Genomic DNA, 21,921 nt, shown 5'->3' on the forward strand with positions numbered 1-21,921 from the left:
GCAGAATTGAGATGGCCAACAGAGGCAGCAAGAACTTCAGGATGTGGAAGTGTAGCAAAGCCACGACTCACTGGCAAGGCACCTCCTGCTGGTCATCTTGGGAATTAGCTCTTTCCAGCCTTCAGAGCACGCTCTGCCTGCAGGTGTCTGACCTGCCTCAGGCCCCATATCCCTGCCAAACCCCAGTAACCCTTTACCTCAGGGTTCTGCCCCCAGCAGTACCCCCATACTCTGGGTTTCCCCTCCCAGGGGAACCCCCAACCCTGTAAACCCACCTTGCCTCAGTGGCTACTGCTAGTTGTCATCTAGCCTCCACTCACTGGGGCAGACTGCAGTCTGTCATGGCTGCTCATCATTGGCAAAGGGTTAGGACCTTCTGCCTTTGCCTATTCCCAGGCTGCCCCTCTGCAGCCCCAGTACCTTTTTGGGCCTTTAACAAGGCCTGCAGCCTGGGGGTTTACCAGGCTGGAGCTCCCCAGCTACTCTTGCCTTCCCCAGCACTGCTCTACTTCAGGTACCTTCCTCTCAAGCAGCTAGCCCTTCCCACTCTAGGGCTAGAGTGAAACTCCTCAGCACCTCTGGCCTTGCAGCTCTTTTATAGGGCCCAGCCTGGCCCTGATTGGCTGCCTCCCAGTCTTTTCCTATTGGCTCCCCAAGCAGCCCTTTCCCAGGGCTGTTTTAACCCCTTCAGCGCTGGAGCGGGGTGACTTGTATCATAGTGCCTAAGAGTCCCAGGAGCAGACTAGGACTCTGTTGTGCTAGGCATTGTGCAAACACAGAACAAAAAGGCAGCCCCTGCTCCAAAGAATTTACAGTTTAAGTATCTGTGCAGAGCTCACCCTGAAGCTGCAATGTCAGAATACCAAAATGGGAGTTCTTCTCAGTGTGGAGGAGCATTTGGCTGTTGCTATATGGAAGGTTACCACCCCCAATTGTTACCAGTCCCTATCTTACCAGTTTGGTGCGCACATCATAGAATCATAGAATATCAGGGTTGGAAGGGACCTCAGGAGGTCGTCTAGTCCAACCACCTGCTCAAAGCAGGACCAATCCCCAACTAAATCATCCCAGCCAGGGCTTGGTCAAGCCTGACCTTGGAAACCTCTAAGGAAGGAGATTCCACCACCTCCCTAGGTAATCCATTCCAGTGCTTCACCACCCTCCTAGTGAAAAAGTTTTTCCTAACATCCAACCTAAACCTCCCTCACTGCAACTTGAGACCTTTACTCCTTGTTCTGTCATCTGGTACCACTAAGAACAGTCTAGATCCATCCTCTTTGGAACTCTGCTTCAGGTACTTGAAAGTAGCTATCAAATCCCCCCTCATTCTTCTCTTCTGCAGACTAAACAATCCCAGTTCCCTCAGCCTCTCCTCATAAGTCATGTGCTCCAGTCCCCTAATCATTTTTGTTGCCCTCCGCTGGACTCTTTCCAATTTTTCCACATCCTTCTTGTAGTGTGGGGCCCAAAACTGGACACAGTACTCCAGATGCGGCCTCACCAGTGATGAATAGAGGGGAATGATCACATCCCTCGATCTGCTGGCAATGCCCCTACTTAAACAGCCCAAAATGCCGTTAGCCTTCTTAGCAACTACGGCACACTGTTGACTCATATCCAGCTTCTCATCCACTGTAACCCCTAGGTCCTTTTCTGCAGAACTGCTGCCAAGCCCTTCGGTCCCTAGCCATTCAGTGCCCCCATCTATCAAGAGGTGCTGCTGCCCTCGGTCATACATCTTAGCAATGCCAAGTGGGTTACTGATGGATTTGCATGGTTGGGGCTACCAAATAGTATTGGGACTACTGATGGAACCAACATGCCTATTATTTGCCTTTCCAACCTAGGCATTTGAGTTCAACAGAAAGGGGTATTTCACCATGGTGATCCCGGACAAATTAAGTCATTGTAACTGCAGTAACAGTAGTGGAGTTGTCCTGGTGTAATGTAACAGAGTTTGTCCCTTAGCCCTGATTAGATTAAAATAGTCCATGGTTTAGATGGTCCAGTTTCAATAATAAAATTGAAAATGGTTCACCACTGCATTACTACAGCTTTAAACAGGTATAAATTCATTGAAATTAAAAATGGTAGTTAACCAAGCCCATTATTTTATATAAATGCACAGAAGTCCAAATACATTATTTTCAGTAGTTTATAAAGAAATATTATGTAACAGCTGTGAGGAGTCACAAAAACAAATAACCGTTTGCTTACTTACTGGCTATCAGAGTCTTGATGGTGCTTCTGGTTCATTTATGTCTCTGGATCCAGATAAAGATTATCATTGACCACACAACAATAACCTAATACTGTTGCTTGGGAACACAATGCCAATATTTTCCATGTTGAGATCAGCACCTGTTCTGTCTCTTAAATAGCACAATTTATAAATAACTCATATGAATGCAAACATCAACTAGATTCCAATTTTCTAAGAATTACATGAAGACAAGGTGTGGGGGGATTAGGCAGATTTCACCTTAATTTAAAAAAACACATGTAATTTGTTTAAACTTTAATATAATCCATTCATTAATTGGTCTTAAGGTTGGAATGGAACAGGAATAATTTCTAGAGTTTGAGTTATTTCTTTAGTTCTATCATGCATTGTGTTTAGCAGCTAAATTGAAGCAGTTCACAGAGAGTTCTGGTAATGTTTTGTGTAAGTTTTATTGCAAGCCAGATAAAATATTGTAGAATGAAGGAGAATAAATAGTTTACAAGGGTGTCTAGTTAAAACCTGGTGTCTTGTTGTTACATACCCCAAACCTCCATCCTCTAATCTGGGCTATCACACAGGACTTTTGTTTTTACCAAACATTGGTTGTACCAGTTGTGGAAGCCCCTGTGATGAAGTCCTTTGGCTCATGGCTGGCTGAACCAGGACAATCTACAATGGTTTGTCTGCAGTGTGGACAGGAAGTCACAATCCCTAATTTCAACCCACAGTGCAATGCCTTTGAGTTGAGAAATTACCTAAAAGTTCCTATTTTCAATAACAGTGCTGGAAAGAATGCAGCAGGTACTTCAGGAGTCCCAGAAAGCTGTCTTGTATGTGGATACTTCAGAAGGGTTCCATCAAAAGTAATGGTGTTGTGTAGATCCTTAAACCATTTCAAGGACAAATAATGCAGCAAACAGCATAATGCAACCAAGGTCCCTGAAACAGCATCCTTGCAAAGGGAAGACACTTTTATTCTGGAGAATGATTTTTGGGAAGGGGGAGAATATATTTGCTTCTGGGTAGGTAGCTGTAACAGTAAACAGCTGACTAAACTTTATTAAACGTGAAACTTGGTCATAACCCTTGGTAAGTTGGGCAGAGCCCCCAATGAAGCCCAGGACTGAATAACGTTTGTTCCATAGTTTACTACCACATCTACCTGCCTACGTGGAAAGTAGTCTCTTCCCCCAAAATTCGTTACTTATAAATATAATAAAACCACATGAAAATGGTGGAAGTCATGGACCCTGACAGCCATGATCAGGGAGAGTTCATAAAGCATCAAATGAAAAGAATGGGCCAGTGAGCTCCCCCACCTTAATCTATTGTTCACTGTTGAGATCCTTAAGGCTCTGCAATTTATCACAGTGCTAGCTAGCACCTTCATACTTTTCTTACCAGTGCATCCAGAGCAGTTGTCACCTTTAAGAAACTTGTATTATTTAACATATTGACAGAGGTATTTAGGGCAATTTAAAATGTAAGAGCGATCTCTTATATGTATGCTCTTGGTATATACAAAGTCTTCACAGTAAACCTTTAACTGCTTTATTCTTCTGTTAGGTGTTAGGGGTGGGCATTTCACGCAGCACCAACAAACTGCTGCATTTAGCATGCTAATTCATTTAATAGTTTTGTAATCCTTTAGTTTCATCACTTGGAAGAAACTAGGAGCTTTAATTAAGAGGTAATGTCAATGAAATAAGAACAATTATCACAGGACAATGGACTCCTGCTGCTTCACAGCCTGAGGCATTTGAGGAAAAATAAATGTTGAAATGAGGCACAAGAACTGCGGCACTGCATCTTTTCTTTTTGCTGTTTCCCTGCAGTCCTTCACAATGTCAGCTGCAGTGATCAAACTATAGGCATGCTATAGTTTATAGTATGGCAGTAGTCATATTACTTATGGACTGCAGGAAGGTGCTCAGATACTACAGTGTTAAATGCAGTATAAGAACCTATGCAGACAGTATAAGATGGGTGCTATAACCCCCATCTCTTTGTGAGGATGAGGCCTTAGGCCAGAGTATCAGTGCAGCTACATCCATTGTTTGCCACCAATGGTGGAGTTGGGTCCCTAGTGTAGGCAAGGTCCTAATGCAGATGATTTACCAGCTGCCGGTGTTTTTAACTCTGTTGATTAGACCCTCTCAGACAGGTTACATGTCAGTGTTCAAAATGCCAGGCACAATGGAAAATAACACTATAGTCGCTTACAGGGCCTGACACAATAGCCACTGAAGTCAGTGCAGGTGGGAGTCTGCCCATATGTATTGAAGCAAGTTTATATAATGCTTTTCATCCAGAGATCTCAAAGTCGGACACCAGGAGGAAATCATTAGGAGTACAGTCCTTTGTGTATATCTTTCCCCTAGTTCCACTATCCCTTCTTCTCTCCCTTCGTGGCACTTATATTTTTCTTGGTCCTTCGTCATGTTCTGTCTTACTTTTGTCTTGGCTGCCTTAGGGCTTATGTAGGTCAGGGATATCTGCAGTGGTGTAATAGTCCTCCCAGTACAATCCCCCACACATAGTCACAGGGTACCAGTCCGAAACCCGCCAGTTTCCCTAATCTAGGCAAGCCCTCAGGTGGATTCAGTGTCCCACCTCAGACAACTTTTTCATTACCCATTTCACACACCCACACCCACAGTTTCCTTTCTAGTTCTAGACCAGTGGTTTTCAGCCTGTTTACATTTGCGGACCCCTAAAATATTTCAGATGGAGGTGTCGACCCCATTGAAAACCTTAGACATATTCTGCGGACCACAGGTTGGAAACCACTGCACGAGAGAGTGTCTCCCCTCTCGTCCCTGGGAGGGAGAAGGGGTTGGGTGGGAGAGGAATGAGGTCTCCTGTGCTGAGTTGTCTGTTCGCACTGACAATGGAGAAAGGAAAAGCCATGGAGCAAGTTCCTGGTGCACTAAGTTACTGTCGCATGAACACAGAGAAGGGGAAAGCCTTCAGGGCAGCCATTGTAAACGGATTCACCCCAGCTGTGGTTTGCTCGGCTCCCAAGGGATGGGGAGCAGAGCGCGAGCCTGCTGTGTGTGATCGCTGCCTGCCCAGCGGAACAGCGTGCACGGGCTTCCCCAGCGCAAAGCCCCAGGAGACGGCGGGGAGGGTTTCAGAGACTCTTTCCTGTCACTACCCAAACAGCGATTTTTAAAGCCTCCTTTGTCCCTGGGGCATACCTCTGTGTTCAGAAGGGGCCCACTGCCCCCAGACATCGGGGTCACCCCGAGCGCGGCTTGCTAGCGCAGCCCTTCCCTTTGCCCGAGCCCGGGCTGCTGGCCTCTCAGGTAGCAGGTGGCAGGTTGCCCAGTCAGGCTCCAAGGGCAGCAGAGGATGACTTCATAGGGGTGGAGCCTTGTAGTCGAGGTGGCAGGCAACCTGAGCCAGGGAACAAGTGAACTTGTGGAGTCAAAGACAGGTGAGCGGAGCTGATAGGCAGCTTTTGCACTCGCCTGGGAAACAAGCACTCAACTCAGCTCCCTAAGAATCGACAGTCTCCCAAGGAAGAGGGTTGTCACTGCTGAAAATGGAAACCAAAGAAGCCCCTGGGAAAGAAGGCATGGGAGCCAAGAGGAAGAATTTGACCTTCTTGAAGCACAGGCTGTACATGCTGGAGAGAAGGAAGACGGACACCGTTGTTGAGAACAGTGTTTCTGGGGACCAGGGTAACTCTGGCACTTTGAGGAGGAGCCAGTCTGACAGGACGGAATACAGCCAGAAGTTACAAGGTAACGGGAAGAAAATGACTTATTTATTATTTGTATTGCAGCCCTATCACAAACCAGGACCCCAGGACCCCATTGTGCTAGGCGCCCTAGAAATAGGGAACAAGCCAGAAGTCCCTCTCTCAAAAAGCTTAAAATCTAAGTGACCATCCCTCCCCCCCTCCCAGCCCCCCACTGTGGTAACCATTCCTGGCTGGTTTTATATTTATAAATAATGCCACTTGCATAGGATTCCAAATGGGATTCATATGTCGCCCAGCTTTTTAAAGCCTATGTACAAAATATACATGGAACTGAAATCCTACTCTACATGTTAGCCATATTATCTACCAGTTCTTCAGTATTTTGAAAATATGTCTCCGCATGAGCTGATAGTATTTTGTGGAATGGGATATACACTGTCAAACTAATAGAGGTGGCAAGGGATATTTTTGTTTAAATTAAATCTTGATTCAATTGAAAAGAAAAATTGTGTGTTCATCTCTTATCTAGATTGCATATGTCTGAATTTCAAGTATATCCAACTACATGCCTTTAATGAAAAGGAGGACTTGTGGCACCTTAGAGACTAACCAATTTATTTGAGCATGAGCTTTCGTGAGCTGTAGCTCACGAAAGCTCATGCTCAAATAAATTGGTTAGTCTCTAAGGTGCCACAAGTCCTCCTTTTCTTTTTGCGAATACAGACTAACACGGCTGTTCCTCTGAAACATGCCTTTAATGGTGACTCTGATTCAAATTATAAACCTACAATGACTTTTCAAATCCATGAATTATCTGACTCCAAAATTTTGTCAATCTCTGAATTGGTTGGAAATTCAGCCCAGTTCTTCAAATTATGCAGAAACCTGTAAAATTACATAAATGTTTTATATAAACCCATGGGGACAGGAATTGTCTTATTTCTGTGTTTGTTCAATTCCTAGTTGGGGCTTTTGGGTACTACTAAAACAGTACTAATCATAGAATCATAGAATATCAGGGTTGGAAGGGACCTCAGGAGGTCATCTAGTCCAACCCCTGCTCAAAGCAGGACCTATCCCCAATTTTTGACCCAGATCCCTAAATGGCCCCCTCAAGGATTGAACCCCCAACCCTGAGTTTAGCAGGCCAATGCTCAAACCACTAATAGATGAACTATGACATCAGAATACCATTCATGGCAATATTCTTGTATCAGGGAATAAAACAGTAATGTGTTTTACTACAATATGTATGGTTTTGGTGCGTTTAATAAAGGAATAGCATTCCCTCAAACAGAAAATATAATGTACATAGCTACTGATCTGTTGAAATGCAGTTAACAGATTTGGTGATATTCCCTTTCAGTGACTAAAATGCAACCTATTCAGATGTAGTAAGAAGTATGAAGAGCTTTAGGTTAATTTCTTAGGTTAATTTTTCCTCTCCGCAATACTGACTTTAAGGAAGAATTCACTATTAGTTAATTTGCTGCTGCTTTGTGAAAAACAAATCATGCTTTGGAATTTGAGTTACTTACAGCTTAATATTTTGAAAAAACAGTATTACTAATATAACTGTATTAGTAAAGTGGGAAAAATCTAACTTAATTGTTCTGTCCAGAGAGAAAAGGAACTTAAGTATTAGTATATACCAGGATACATGATAGGTGATCTTTGTTGAAGTTGCTGCTCCTTCTTTTCTCACACATTAGGCTTGAGTCTCTTCTGACTTATACTACTGTAAATCAGGAGTGAGGAAGTCACAGAAGTCTATGGAGTTACAGCAGTGCAAAACTAACAAAGTGAGAGAAGATCAGGGCTACTGGGTTTCAGAACTATACTCCTCTTCTAGTGAATTGTCATTCTTGATAGCAAAATGAACTGTAACCAGTTTGGAAAGGGCCATGCAAGTTTACACTTAGCAGATCTTTAGCAGAGATAATTCAGGGTTTATTTGTGGGGAAGGAAATCTGCAGGGCTGGTCAAACTTGTTAATAAAAATAAGATCTACAGATTTCAGAGTAACAGCCGTGTTAGTCTGTATTCGCAAAAAGAAAAGGAGTACTTGTGGCACCTTAGAGACTAACCAATTTATTAGAGCATAAGCTTTCGTGAGCTACAGCTCACTTCATCAGATGCATATCGTGGAAACTGCAGCAGACTTTATATATACACAGAGAATATGAAACAATACCTCCTCCCACCCCACTGTCCTGCTGGTAATAGCTTATCTAAAGTGATCATCAGGTGGGCCATTTCCAGCACAAATCCAGGTTTTCTCACCCTCCACCCCCCCACACAAATTCACTCTCCTGCTGGTGATAGCCCATCCAAAGTGACAACTCTTTACACAATGTGCATGACAATCAAGTTGGGCTATTTCCTGCACAAATCCAGGTTTTCTCACATCCCCCCCACCCCCATACACACACAAACTCACTCTCCTGCTGGTAATAGCTCATCCAAACTGACCACTCTTCAAGTTTAAATCCAAGTTAAACCAGAACATCTGGGGGGGGGGTAGGAAAAAACAAGAGGAAACAGGTTTCAGAGGAACAGCCGTGTTAGTCTGTATTCGCAAAAAGAAAAGGAGTACTTGTGGCACCTTAGAGACTAACCAATTTATTTGAGCATGAGCTTTCGTGAGCTAACAGGCTACCTTGCATAATGACTTAGCCACTCCCAGTCTCTATTTAAGCCTAAATTAATAGTATCCAATTTGCAAATGAATTCCAATTCAGCAGTTTCTCGCTGGAGTCTGGATTTGAAGTTTTTTTGTTTTAAGATAGCGACCTTCATGTCTGTGATTGCGTGACCAGAGAGATAGAAGTGTTCTCCGACTGGTTTATGAATGTTATAATTCTTGACATCTGATTTGTGTCCATTTATTCTTTTATGTAGAGACTGTCCAGTTTGACCAATGTACATGGCAGAGGGGCGTTGCTGGCACATGATGGCATATATCACATTGGTGGATGTGCAGGTGAATGAGCCTCTGATAGTGTGGCTGATGTTATTAGGCCCTGTGATGGTGTCCCCTGAATAGATATGTGGGCACAATTGGCAACGGGCTTTGTTGCAAGGATAAGTTCCTGGGTTAGTGGTTCTGTTGTGTGGTATGTGGTTGTTGGTGAGTATTTGCTTCAGGTTGCGGGGCTGTCTGTAGGCAAGGACTGGCCTGTCTCCCAAGATTTGTGAGAGTGTTGGGTCATCCTTTAGGATAGGTTGTAGATCCTTAATAATGCGTTGGAGGGGTTTTAGTTGGGGGCTGAAGGTGACGGCTAGTGGCGTTCTGTTATTTTCTTTGTTAGGCCTGTCCTGTAGTAGGTAACTTCTGGGAACTCTTCTGGATCTATCAATCTGTTTCTTTACTTCTGCAGGTGGGTACTGTAGTTGTAAGAAAGCTTGACAGAGATCTTGTAGGTGTTTGTCTCTGTCTGAGGGGTTGGAGCAAATGCGGTTGTATCGCAGAGCTTGGCTGTAGACGATGGATCGTGTGGTGTGGTCAGGGTGAAAGCTGGAGGCATGCAGGTCGGAATAGCGGTCAGTAGGTTTCCGGTATAGGGTGGTGTTTATGTGACCATTGTTTATTAGCACTGTAGTGTCCAGGAAGTGGATCTCTTGTGTGGACTGGACCAGGCTGAGGTTGGTGGTGGGATGGAAATTGTTGAAATCATGGTGGAATTCCTCAAGGGCTTCTTTTCCATGGGTCCAGATGATGAAGATGTCATCAATATAGCGCAAGTAGAGTAGGGGCTTTAGGGGACGAGAGCTGAGGAAGCGTTATTCTAAATCAGCCATAAAAATGTTGGCATACTGTGGGGCCATGCGGGTACCCATAGCAGTGCCGCTGATCTGAAGGTATACATTGTCCCCAAATGTGAAGTAGTTATGGGTAAGGACAAAGTCATAAAGTTCAGCCACCAGGTTAGCCGTGACATTATCGGGGATAGTGTTCTTGATGGCTTGTAGTCCATCTTTGTGTGGAATGTTGGTGTAGAGGGCTTCTACATCCATAGTGGCCAGGATGGTGTTATCAGGAAGATCACCGATGGATTGAAGTTTCCTCAGGAAGTCAGTGGTGTCTCGAAGGTAGCTGGGAGTGCTGGTAGCGTAGGGCCTGAGGAGGGAGTCTACATAGCCAGACAATCCTGCTGTCAGGGTGCCAATGCCTGAGATGATGGGGCGCCCAGGATTTCCAGGTTTATGGATCTTGGGTAGTAGATAGAATATCCCAGGTCGGGGTTCCAGGGGTGTGTCTGTGCGGATTTGATCTTGTGCTTTTTCAGGAAGTTTCTTGAGCAAATGCTGTAGTTGCTTTTGGTAACTCTCAGTGGCATCAGAGGGTAATGGCTTGTAGAAGATCTACAGAAGCACTGATCTGACAGTTAACAGTGTCTTATCAAACATTCTCTGATAGTGTTTTTTTGGGGGGGGGCAGAGGCAGGGTTTAAGAAATTTTAGTTTAAGTGAAAAATGATAGCTTGACAGATCTGGGCACTCAGTCCTGTTGAAAAGGCCTCACACATAAAAGATCTTGTCTACAAGTGAAGAACTTGTATTTAAGTGAAGCCTGTTTATATTAGGAAAATTTGTGAGAGTTTTGACTGTGCAACACCAGTTGAAACCCCTAAGGTAGGTGCACTGTACTGGTGCAAAATAGGGCTCTCTAAAAACACCACCTCCATGAGGGGCCTAGCTACCCAGCGCTGATGCACTGTCTATACTGGCACGTTACAGCGCTTAAACTTGCAGCGCTCAGGGGGTGTTTTTTCACACCCCTGAGCAAGAAAGTTGCTGCGCTGTAAAGTGCCAGTGTAGACAAGCCCTTAGACTGACCTAGCTATGTCACTATATAACCCCATAGTGTAGACGCAGCCTATGTCAATGGAAGGGGTTTTTCCGTTGCTGAACGGACACCATCTCTGAGTGATAGTAGCCACATCAATCGAAGCAGAATATTCACTAGGGTGTGGCCACAGTTAAAAGTGATATCATCCTATGTTCTGAGAATCAGGTTGACCTACCCCCAGTGTAGACATGGCTAGATTGACCCAAGAGTTCTCTCCACTTCTCAAAGAGGTGGATTAACTACAATTGATGTAGAAACTCCTTCTATCAATGTAGGAAGCGTCTACACTAAGGTGCTACAGCAGCTGCACCCTTGCTGTGCTTCCGTAGCATAGACATGGCCTAGAAGATGATGAGAGCAGCTATAACCCATGCTATGACTGTGCTGTTGTCATTCCAGCCCTTTCACAGGCACTAGAATGTACTTTTAAAAGGTTGTTAGGACCAAAGAAAAGTGCGTGCAATTTGTATGAGTAGAATTACAGACATGAAAAATCCATAATTCTTAAGGATTTAGGGCCTCCCCATGGATTTCCATTAGATTTTGCCATTTTCTACAGAATCTAAACTTTTATCTAAAAAGAGTTACTCGATCTCTGGTTGCAAAGATAACCAGGGGCACTCAGTTAGCTTTGTGAATCGAGATATTGAAACAAAAGGATTACAAGAGGTGTGAACTTCTCATTGTAAAGGCTTTTCACTTTAAAACTTAATCACTTAATTAGCAGCATAGCTATGGAAATGTTAACTAATGATTATACCAGAAACATCCAGTTAATGCACTTATCTAGTATGAGTGGTCATTCAACATCTTGATGTTTCATTCATTTAAAAAATTCCTTTTGAGAAAGGCTGCACATTTTGCACTTCAATAGCATCATTTCATTCTTAAATTTCACAGTTAAGTCTCTCAGTATCTTCTGTAAGGTACTATTAGCCCCATTTTACATATGGGTAAACCTAGGCACCTACTGATTGATGTCACAGAGCACCTCAGTCAGTGGCAGAACCAAAATAAAAAGGAACTTGGTTGGAATTCAGGAGATCTGAGTTTGGTTCCTGGATCTGCCACAGATTCCTTGGCTAAGTCATTTCTCTATACCACAGTTCTCTCCCTGGTAAAGCTGGGGGGTAATATGTTACTACAGTACATGGATGTCATGAAGATAATTAATTAATGCTTGTGATTTATTTAGAAACATTGGTGGGGTTCTTATATGTGCTTAGATGCATCTTAGGACTTCTGACTCCCAGTCCCCTGCAAATAATGTCATTTGCTTTTGACTGAATAAGTGAGGAAATTACTACTGTCCTTAACAATCATATAAAATGGTTAGTTTGTCAGTTTTTAAAACAAATTGTTGGTCTCCCTTCTAGTAAGATATGGTCTTTCCTATAAAACTTGGACCAACAGCAGTGAAAATCATTGTTATCTATGTAAACATTTATGTATTGCATCATAGCTGGGCTTGGACTACTCTGAGGCCTCCATCCTGCAAACACTTTTGTACCTGAGTGACTCGAGTTCAGTGAGTGTAGTTACTCACATGCATAAGTGTCTGCAGGATCCGGGCTTAAGCGAAGCCAAGTCTACACTTAGGGCATGGCTACACTTGCAGATGTAGAGCGCTTTGAGTTAAACCAGCCTTCGGAGAGCGCAGTAGGGAAAGCGCTGCAGTCTGTCCACACTGACAGCTACAAGCGCACTGGCGTGGCCACATTTGCCACACTTGCAGCGGCATTGGGACCAGTGCATTATGGGCAGCTATCCCACAGAGCACCTCTTCCCCATTCTGGCGCTGTGGCTTGTGGGAAGGGGGCGGAGGGTGTGGGGCATTCTGGGTCCTGTCCCAATGCCCCGTGATGCATCAGTTCACATCCCAGCAATCCCTGTGCTTCCGTCCACGTTTGGCACCATCTTTCAACATTTTTTGTACTGCGTGCTCTGTCTTTCCTTTCCGTCTGCGGGAATGGAGCCTGAACTGCTAAGGAGTATGCTGACGAGTCTTGCCAGCACGTCATGTTTGGAAGCCGAGTTACTCCTTAAGCTCCAAACTGACAGTGAGGACTCAGACGATGATATCGACTCAAGTAATACATACGACACAAGTTTGCTTGTGGCATTCATGGACATGCTCACCACCGTGGAACGCCACTTTTGGGCTCGGGAAACAAGCACTGAGTGGTGGGATCACATCGTCATGCACATCTGGGATGACGAGCAGCGGCTGCAGAACTTTGGGGTGAGAAAAGCCACTTCCATGGGACTGTGTGCAGAGCTTGCCCCCACCCTGCGGCGCAAGGACACAAAATTGAAAGCTGCCCTGACAGTGGAGAAGTGGGTGGCTATTGCAATCTGGAAGCTGTCAACTCCAGACAGCTACCGATCGGTCGCTAACCAGTTTGGAGTGGGAAAATTAACCGGTGGAATCGTGTTGATGCAAGTTTGCAGGACTATTAATCGCATCCTGCTCAGAAGAATTGTGACTCTGGGTAACGTGCATGACATTGTGGCCGGCTTTGCACAAATGGGTTTCCCTAACTGCGGAGGGGCGATCATGGCACGCATATTCCAATTCTGGCACCAGCCCACCTAGCCTCCGAATACATTAATCGGAAGGGGTATTTCTCTATGGTTCTCCAGGTGCTTGTGGATCACCATGGGTGTTTCATTGACATTAATGCAGGCTGGCCCAGAAAGGTGCATGACACACGCATCTTTCGGAACACTGGCCTGTTCAGGAAGCTGCAAGCCGGGACTTTTTCCCCAGACCAGAAGATCACCATAGGGGAAGTCGAAATGCCCATTGTGATCCTTGGAGACCCCACTTACCCTTTAATGCCATGGCTCATGAAACCCTACACAGGGAGCCTTGACAGCAGCAAGGAGTGGTTCAACAACAGGCTGAGCCAGTGCAGAATGACTGTGGAGTGTGCTTTTGGCCATTTAAAGGGCCGCTGGCAGTCTCTGTATGGGAAGCTGGACCTGGCCGATGACAACATCCCCTCAGTTATATCCATGTGCTGTACCCTCCATAACATTTGTGAAAGGAAGGGTGAAAGATTCCCTCAGGCATGGAACCCGGAGGCTAAATATGAACAGCCAAAGAGCAGGGCTATTAGAGGGGCCCAGCGCGGGGCTGCAAGGATTAGGGATGCCTTGAAGGAGCAATTTGAGGCTGAGAGCCATCAGTAATGTCTGGTGCCCTGCAGAGGCGTGAAGTGCAGTGACTCCAATGTTTGTAGGAACCGGTGTTTGCTACGCTGACTTGCAGTGCCTGTTGCTTTCCTGGGCTAAGGTATCCTTTACTTTATGCAATAATAAAGAATGTTTTCAAAGCCAAAAAATCCATTTATTGAAAAGAAAATTCATTTATTGAAAAGAAACACAACTGCTTGGGAAACAGAAAGGGCAAGGGGATGGGGTGGGGAACGGTACAATCACAGATTTGCATATGCCCTGTTCTCATACTCAGCCTTCCTGTCTGGAGTGGTGTGCAACGAGTGCTGCACTTCAGGATGGCTCTACTGCATGGTGATGGGCATTGAGTGCACTGGGTAAGGGTCATAGTTTTCAGGGCTGGGTGGTGAAGCTACAGGTGCTGGAGGCAGCTGGTGGGATAAGAACCCAGATGCTGGAGAAAGTGGGTTGGAGGTGACATTGGGGCACAAGGGAAAGAGGTTTTTGGACAAGGGGTCTAGGGTGAGGCGGGCACAGTAGTGCTCCGCCTGCATGGCTACGAGCACCTGGATTGAGTCCGTTTGGCGCTCCGTTATGCTTATCAGCTGATCCGTGCTTTGCTGCTAGAGCACCGTGCTTTTGTGCCGGCGCTCCTCAGTCTGCTGGTGGATCCTCCTTTCACTGTCCCGCCATTCCTGCACTTTTAGATTCTCATTAAGGGACTGCTGCATGACTTCATGCAGCATGTCTTCTTTGCTTTTACATGGCCTCTTCCTAATTCGTTAAAGTCTTTCAGCTGGTGATAACACGGACGGCTGAGATCTCAAGGTTGCATCTGTAAAGGCAAAATGCAACACTTAACAGAGGCAACATTGTTCACACCAGACAGAGCAATGATTCCCCCGTACTTAAGGGCAAGCACAGTCTACACAATAGCATAATTTGCCCATCCCAAAGCTAGCGCACATAACCCACGGGAGCCCCAAAATGGTGAGTAAGCACAGGGTCAAGGGGGACTGATTGTTTCACAGCTGTACTGTCCTCTAGGTTTCTGTGCCTTGGGGAGAGCCAACAGCTGCAGCAGGCCCCTATACTGAACACTCTCCCCACATTTTCCACAGGAGTTCGTCCTGGAAGATATCTCGCTGCTGAGGGTGACCTGGGAAGCAAGGGAGGGTCTTCTACTACAGTACGGCTTCTGCCCTGGCCCATATGCAGCTTGCCTGTGTGCAGCAATTGTCCCCCCGCCCCTCATGGCACAGTTAGCCTGACTAGGGCAAGGACCACAGTGGCTCTCCCAAGAAACCTGCTCAAGCACATTGCCCAACTTCTGGATGAGACCTTTGAAGAAATCACTGAGGCCGATTACTGCGATGTGAGAGAGCACATCAACGCCCTACTCCGCATCTAAGCATGCATGGAGCCCTAACCCTCCTCGCCCCAAGAGCCCACACCGAATAACTTCCTTCCCAAAATAAAAGCTGCTTACCGGGAACCTCCTCTGGTGTTTGTCCTTCCCCAAGCACTGGCTGCCGCGACTGGCTACCTTCCTCCTGGCTTGACAGCAGCTCCTGGCTGCATACGTCTAGGGATGGGGGGGTGTCTTCCTCCACCTCAGCACCCTTGCTCCTGCTTTCCTCCTCCTCCTCCTGCCTTGTTGAACTGGGCTCTGAAGTGTCCATGGTGGTACTTGGAATGGAGGTGGGGTTGCCTCCGAGTATCGCATCGAACTCTTTGTAGAAACCACAGGTCGCAGGGGCAGCACCGGAGCGGCTGTTTGCCTCGTGGGCTTTGCGGTAGGCATTCCGCAGCTCCTTCACTTTAACCCGGCACTGCAGTGTGTCCCGGTCATGGCCCCTTTCCATCATGTCACCTTGATATCTGCTCGAAGGTATCGTAATTCCTACGGCTGGAGTGCAGCTGGGACTAGACAGCTTCCTCCCCCCAAACACTGATGAGGTCCAGCACCTCGCCATTGCTCCATTCAGGGGATTGCCTGGCTCATGGAGGCATGGTCACCTGGAAAGATGCGCTGAGAGCACTCCACGCCTAGCTGAGCAAACAGGAAGGGGATTTTCAAAATTCCCAGAGAATTTAAAGGGCAGGTCTGATGGTTGGTCACCTGAGGACAGGGCAGTAGAGTTCAAACTGATGACCAGAGTGGCTAGAACAGGCATTGTGGGACACTTCTGGAGGCTGATCAGAGCGCATTAACAGGCCAGAAAGTCCACACTGGCACCATGGTACTCCGGTGGGGGTACCCAAAATGTTATTCCACTCGCTGAGGTGGAGTACCAGGAGCGCTCTAGCCGCGGAGTCAGTGCGCTCTACGTGCCTTGCTAGTGTGGACTCGTCGTGAGGTAGGGTGCCCGGGGCTGCTTTAATGTGCTCTAACTTGCACGTGTAGCCATGCCCTTAGAAATTAGATTGACCTAGCTATGTTGCTCAGGGCTGTGAAAATTTTTGCACCCTGTTCAACACAGTTAGGTTGACCTAACTTCCTGTATAGATGCAGCTAGGTCAACAGAAAAATTCTTCCATTGGCCTTACCCCCTTTAAGAAAGATGGATTACCTCCATCAGCTACAGTACTGTAGTTGAGCTGCAGTCGTGTAAACGTAGGAGGAACACACAAAATATTGGAAGAGATTACTTATGTTACGTTTGTTTCTTTTAAAACTAGCTAGATAAGAGCTTGGCATAAGGGGATGAATTATTGTTTGAGGGATTATGGAAAAGGTGGGTTTCCAGAAAGTATCTGATGTAGGGATTTGCAGTATTTCACCTGAAGGTAATAAATATTTTTGAAAAATCTTCATGTTGGAAGTCTATCTAGTATTAATACCCTTGGTTTTGACTTGTCATTTTAGTGCTGTACTGATCAGCTGTAATATCAGATTGTTTGCAGTATTTTTGGAGGGTAGCAGCACTACCCTTTGATGTTATAAGAAGTCAGAGAACAACCCCTCCCCCAGCCTTTTTCTTTCTTCTAACCCTCACTGAACTGTACGCCTCTTCTTCCTGTCAGCTGACAGCTTTTCCAACCCCCTGCTACTGCATCTCCTCACTGAAAGCCCACATATTTCTCCCCAATTCCCTTATATGCTTTGGACTATATTTAGATTTTAAATATACATAGAGCTAATTTCTTATTGCACTGCAAAATTTGTTGCTCTTTGAAACAGCTGGTTTCTTAAAAAGAAAAGGAGGACTTGTGGCACCATAGAGACTAACAAATTTATTTGAGCATAAGCTTTCGTGAGCTACAGCTCACTTCATCGGATGCATTCAGTGGAAAATACAGTGGGGAGATTTATATACACAGAGAACATGAAACAATGGGTGTTATCATACACACTGTTTTCTTGATTGAATTAAAGTCCAATTAGGGCTAAAAATTTACATAGATTACACTAGTGCAGTAAATATACCCATTGTCTTGAGATCATATCAGACAACAAGTCCACTTGTCCTTCCATGCTCAAATTTCTATTCAGTGGGCGTAAGTCTCCTTTACTTGCCCCAGTGTAAATCCGGAGCAACTCTGTTGAACTCTTTGGAGTTTCACTGAGGTAACCTCTTTGGGGAACCATTTTTGTGTTCTATGTTTGTACAGCACCTAGCACAATGGGGACCATGACTGAGGCTCCAAAGGGCTACTGAAATAGACATACTCTAAGGGAGTGAAGACTAAGACCCAATGTTTTTAAAGTGTATAGGATATCTATCTCCATACACACGGTCAGACCCACGAATAAACATTTTATTAATCAAAATTGTTAGATCCTGGGTCAGAGACACCTGACAATCCTTTCAGACTATCCATGCCAAAGCTTGACATGTGCATATCATTGGATGTAGCCCTTCCTCAGGTCTTCCATTACCAACATTAACCAAGTAGCATAAGACTGATATAAATACACCAGTCCATGACATATTGGAAAGGTTTATTTGCAGGTAATAGCACTAACAGTCAAGGCATTCTTCTGTCACACAGCAATAAGCTTTCTCTTCCTGCACATTCCCATGGGGATATCTCTATTCTCCTGTCAGCACACACAGAATTAACAGTCTAATGTCAAGGAACTGAAGAAAGGAATTTCATATAATATGTGGATTTTTTTCTATACCTGATGCAAAACAAATAATGACTGAGGGTTGAATTACCTAATTACAAACTATCTCTGGTCCTGATGTTCTGAGAAATTTCATTGCCCTGGCAACTCATGCAAACTCACATATACTATAATATTCCTCTTCTTGTGTTCTAAATACTGTATTTTTTTTTCTTCTTACGCACTGGTTATTTTCATAGCTTCTCTCTGTCATTACTTGGGTGAAATGCCCCTGACTGCAGAGTGTCAGCATAAGGCTTATGTACTGACCTTCTGCAGAGGGGGCAATTTCATCCTGTAGGACCACTAGTTTTGTTTTACAACATTATACTCACTGACATGTAACACACCATCAACTCAATTGTCCGACTCTCCTTCAATGAGAATATTGGGTATGTACACAGGAAGTAAGGACAGGGCCCTTGGAGCACATCTAGCATCCAACTTGACTACCTTATCTGGGAAATTAGGAAGACTCCTACTCCCAGGGCTGCCCGTTCTATGAAGTAGAAGGACTGGAGGATGGTGGATCTTCTGGTTCTGGCTTCTCCCGAAGCAGGCCTCAACACCTCCTGCAAGTTGCTGTTCTGTGAGGGAGCTATTGCAGAGGAGGGATCTACTGTGTATTGCACACAAGGCATATAGTTCCACAAATCCTACCCAGACCCTCCTATTGCCAGGAGACCCTCTGTACCCGTGGAGGTAAGTGCAGGGATTTGCTTCTTTGTGATTATCTTTGAGGGATGTTTTTAGACTGTATATTCACAAAAGGAACAAGTAAAACACAGGTAGCTGCTTTGACAGTATCATTACTTGGAGAATGTTATGCTCTTATAACCTAACATCTCTAAGGACAAAGAGACTCTGGCCCTATGTTTTTAGCAATGGCACTGCGCCTAAGCAATGCTTCTTCTTTCTCCTCCCCCAGCCCTCACCAGACTTATACCACTGTTGATGCAGGTGCCTGATAGAAAAGAAAGTCTGCCTGTATTTGAAGTATGTGTTTGCTGTAGCTGCATTCCTCAAGCTTTCCCTCTTTCCCTTCTGACCATAGAATCCTATTAATATCCTCAAAGGGCTCAAAAGCAATCAGCTGAACATAAAACCACAAGTTCTGCTGTAATCATTGATTCAGTAGCTCCCTTTTGCATTGTATAGAGACAGGCATATCCAAAGTGAAAAAGTAAATATATTTAGCAAAAATGTAAAGTTATATTACAAAAATACAAAGAAAACAAGATATACTGAAATTTCTCCTAGCTATTTCTTAGTGTTGAGGTTGAGTATAGTTATTTCCTGGTACCTATATTATGTACCATATATTAAGACTAATAAGTGAGTACTGACAATACAAGGATTGAATTTGATCAAGCAATTTGAATGACAAACGAAAAGAACAACTCAAGGGTTACATCTTGAAGCCCAAAATGGAATGCAATAGTTTATTTTGTTCATTAGAAAAAAAATTATAGTGTAAGGTTAGAATGTTTCTCTTCAATAAGTCTGTTTACATTCACATTTCCAATAATGTCCTATTAGTCCTGATAGCCAGGCAGAGTGATACTAGTGGGATTTTCCATGTTGTCCGGTGCTTTATGCGCATTTTCAGAAACTAAATTATTTTCACATGCCACCTCAGTGGAAATGTTGATTTTTGCACAGAGATCACTACACATAGAACTTAAATGGATTCAATTCTGCAGTATTTTCAGTGGTTCACTCTGAAGTTTTAAGTATAGTCACAAATCAAGATTTCTATTTAAAAAATGAGTGCACTATTGCATAGAGGAAGCAGACGGAAAGCTCTGGCCCTATGTTTTTAGCTGGGAAATGAGAAGTAATTGGAAGGAGGCCATGAAAAGGTACAAATGATCCCTTTGTTCTCCTCTTTACCGGTGTGGGCCAATTGCTGGGTATAGCAACAGCCTGTTCATTTATTCCACTTTGCAGCATTCATGATGAATGGGTATTACAAGTGGATGCTGCTTCACTGAAGTCAGTAAAATTGCACCTGCTCACGTCAGGGCTGAATTTGATCTAAAAATCTGGATCAATTAGGCCTGGAGAGGATAAACATCCTTTGCCTAGTTTGCCATTTTGATGGCAACGTTTCAACCTGAAGAAGAAAATATTCACCCCTCCTGATCACCCCTCTTCTATTTTCACACCAAGGCTGAGAAGCTCAATGGTGGAAATAATGATTGCCCAAGAGAATAAAAAAAAATCTAAGCAGAAAAGTCCCTAACTGGATAGGGCTACACATTTATTCAGGCTCATCCTTTGTGTTTGAAAATATCAAAATTGAGGCAAAGAAATGCTCTGATTAAAAAAACCCATGGCCACACAGGCTTACTAGTAAGTGTGTCATATAATGAGGGTAAGATTAGCAACACAACTGCCCTTTCAGAATATCCAGGGTCAGCACTCAGCATAATTATAGAAGATGATGATGACATGTCGGATCAATAACAATTTATGACCCATGATGATGAACAACTCAGAATATTCCATCTTGCAAGCTTGTTGGTTCTCTCATAAACATTATCACAAGTATCAGAGACCTAGTCCTTCATTGTCTTATGCAGGCATTGCTGGATGTTTATGACTCTTCTCCTGCTAAGCAGTTCATTCATAAACTACAGAAGATTCAATATTGGTTATCACCTTGCAAAAATGAAAGATACATCTTGTTACTGGCTTGTTAGGCAATAGGGTGTATACAAAATGTAGACACAAATAGCATAAGAGTCTGGGTCTCAACAGAGGGTGCCACTGCATTGCCACTCAGCTGTAAGTCTCTCTGCTGTCAAACTGTTATAGGAGTATTGCACTGACACTCAGTAACGGTATGTCCATTTTTTGGTGGTTCTATACACCATCTTGTGGCTAGCAGTATCTTAAACACCCTCCAAAGTCTCTCTTCCTATCAAGTGTTTTTTCCTGGTGAAAAAGAGGTAGATCTGTGCCTACAGATAAAATACACAACCTGTCTACGCAGCTCACACATAGTGTATCTGCCAGTTTGGCAAACCGAATGCCTTATGAACCTATGAAAGGAAGGAACCTCATTACAGACTTACATGCTCTGTGAAACATGCAAATTTCCTTCTTCTCTACCTGTAACACATATATGTGACTCACCAATATCAAAGGAACATTTCCGAATGTCTGGGATAAAATAGGTATTTTGGGTTTATTATCAGGAAAATTAGCCATGAGTGGCTGCATCCCCGTGTCTCCTGCCCTTGGGATCCTTTGTTACTGGATCTCACAGCTGACCTAATTCTCCTAGAATTTCTCAGCAATGGGCAACGGAACCTAATCAGATAGAATTACAGACTTCATCATCATCATGGACAGATGAATTTGTAGCACAACTTCCTGTATCCCTGAGCCACACATTCATCTCTTTCAACAGGGCAAAGGTTATTCCAGTGAGGCTCAGTTAAACGCAATCTTCACCTTACATAGGAAGTGAAATTTTTCCTGCCCCAAAGAGTTAATCTAGGGCCAAGATTTTATTTCTAAAGGAGTCAAATGCACAAATCCTAATAATTTTAAATGGGAGATATGCATCTAAGTCCTTCAGCTCTTTCAAAAGTCCCAGCCTAAATTTAAGATAGTAACCTGCCCCAGATGACCACAGCCTTATCCCATAACTGCCGGTTGCAGGGTTTCTTCCACCAAAGCAATTGCTACTGGGCACTCAGAGACAGGTTAATTGGGCTACATGGACCACTGGCCTGATCCTGTATAGCAATTCCTATGTAGCTACTCTGCTGAATATACTTTTCCCCTCATTGCCCATGTGGCTAGGGGAGTCTTCAGTGGACACTAGCATT

The 21,921-nt window shown here is 44.4% G+C and overlaps 1 protein-coding gene across 1 annotated transcript in view; it reads left to right on the forward strand.

The window, feature by feature from the left end:
• The first annotated feature begins 5,771 nt into the window (after positions 1 to 5,771).
• ARHGEF38 (Rho guanine nucleotide exchange factor 38) overlaps positions 5,772 to 21,921 on the forward strand; it is a 56,149-nt gene continuing 39,999 nt past the window's right edge. The window contains exon 1 of the mRNA XM_073340837.1: positions 5,772 to 5,973. Within this exon, the coding sequence (XP_073196938.1) occupies positions 5,772 to 5,973 (202 nt within the window). The remainder of the gene's footprint in view (positions 5,974 to 21,921) is intronic.

The sequence above is a fragment of the Lepidochelys kempii genome, chromosome 4 (genome assembly GCF_965140265.1).
Source record: "Lepidochelys kempii isolate rLepKem1 chromosome 4, rLepKem1.hap2, whole genome shotgun sequence".
Lineage (NCBI taxonomy): Eukaryota > Metazoa > Chordata > Testudines > Cheloniidae > Lepidochelys > Lepidochelys kempii.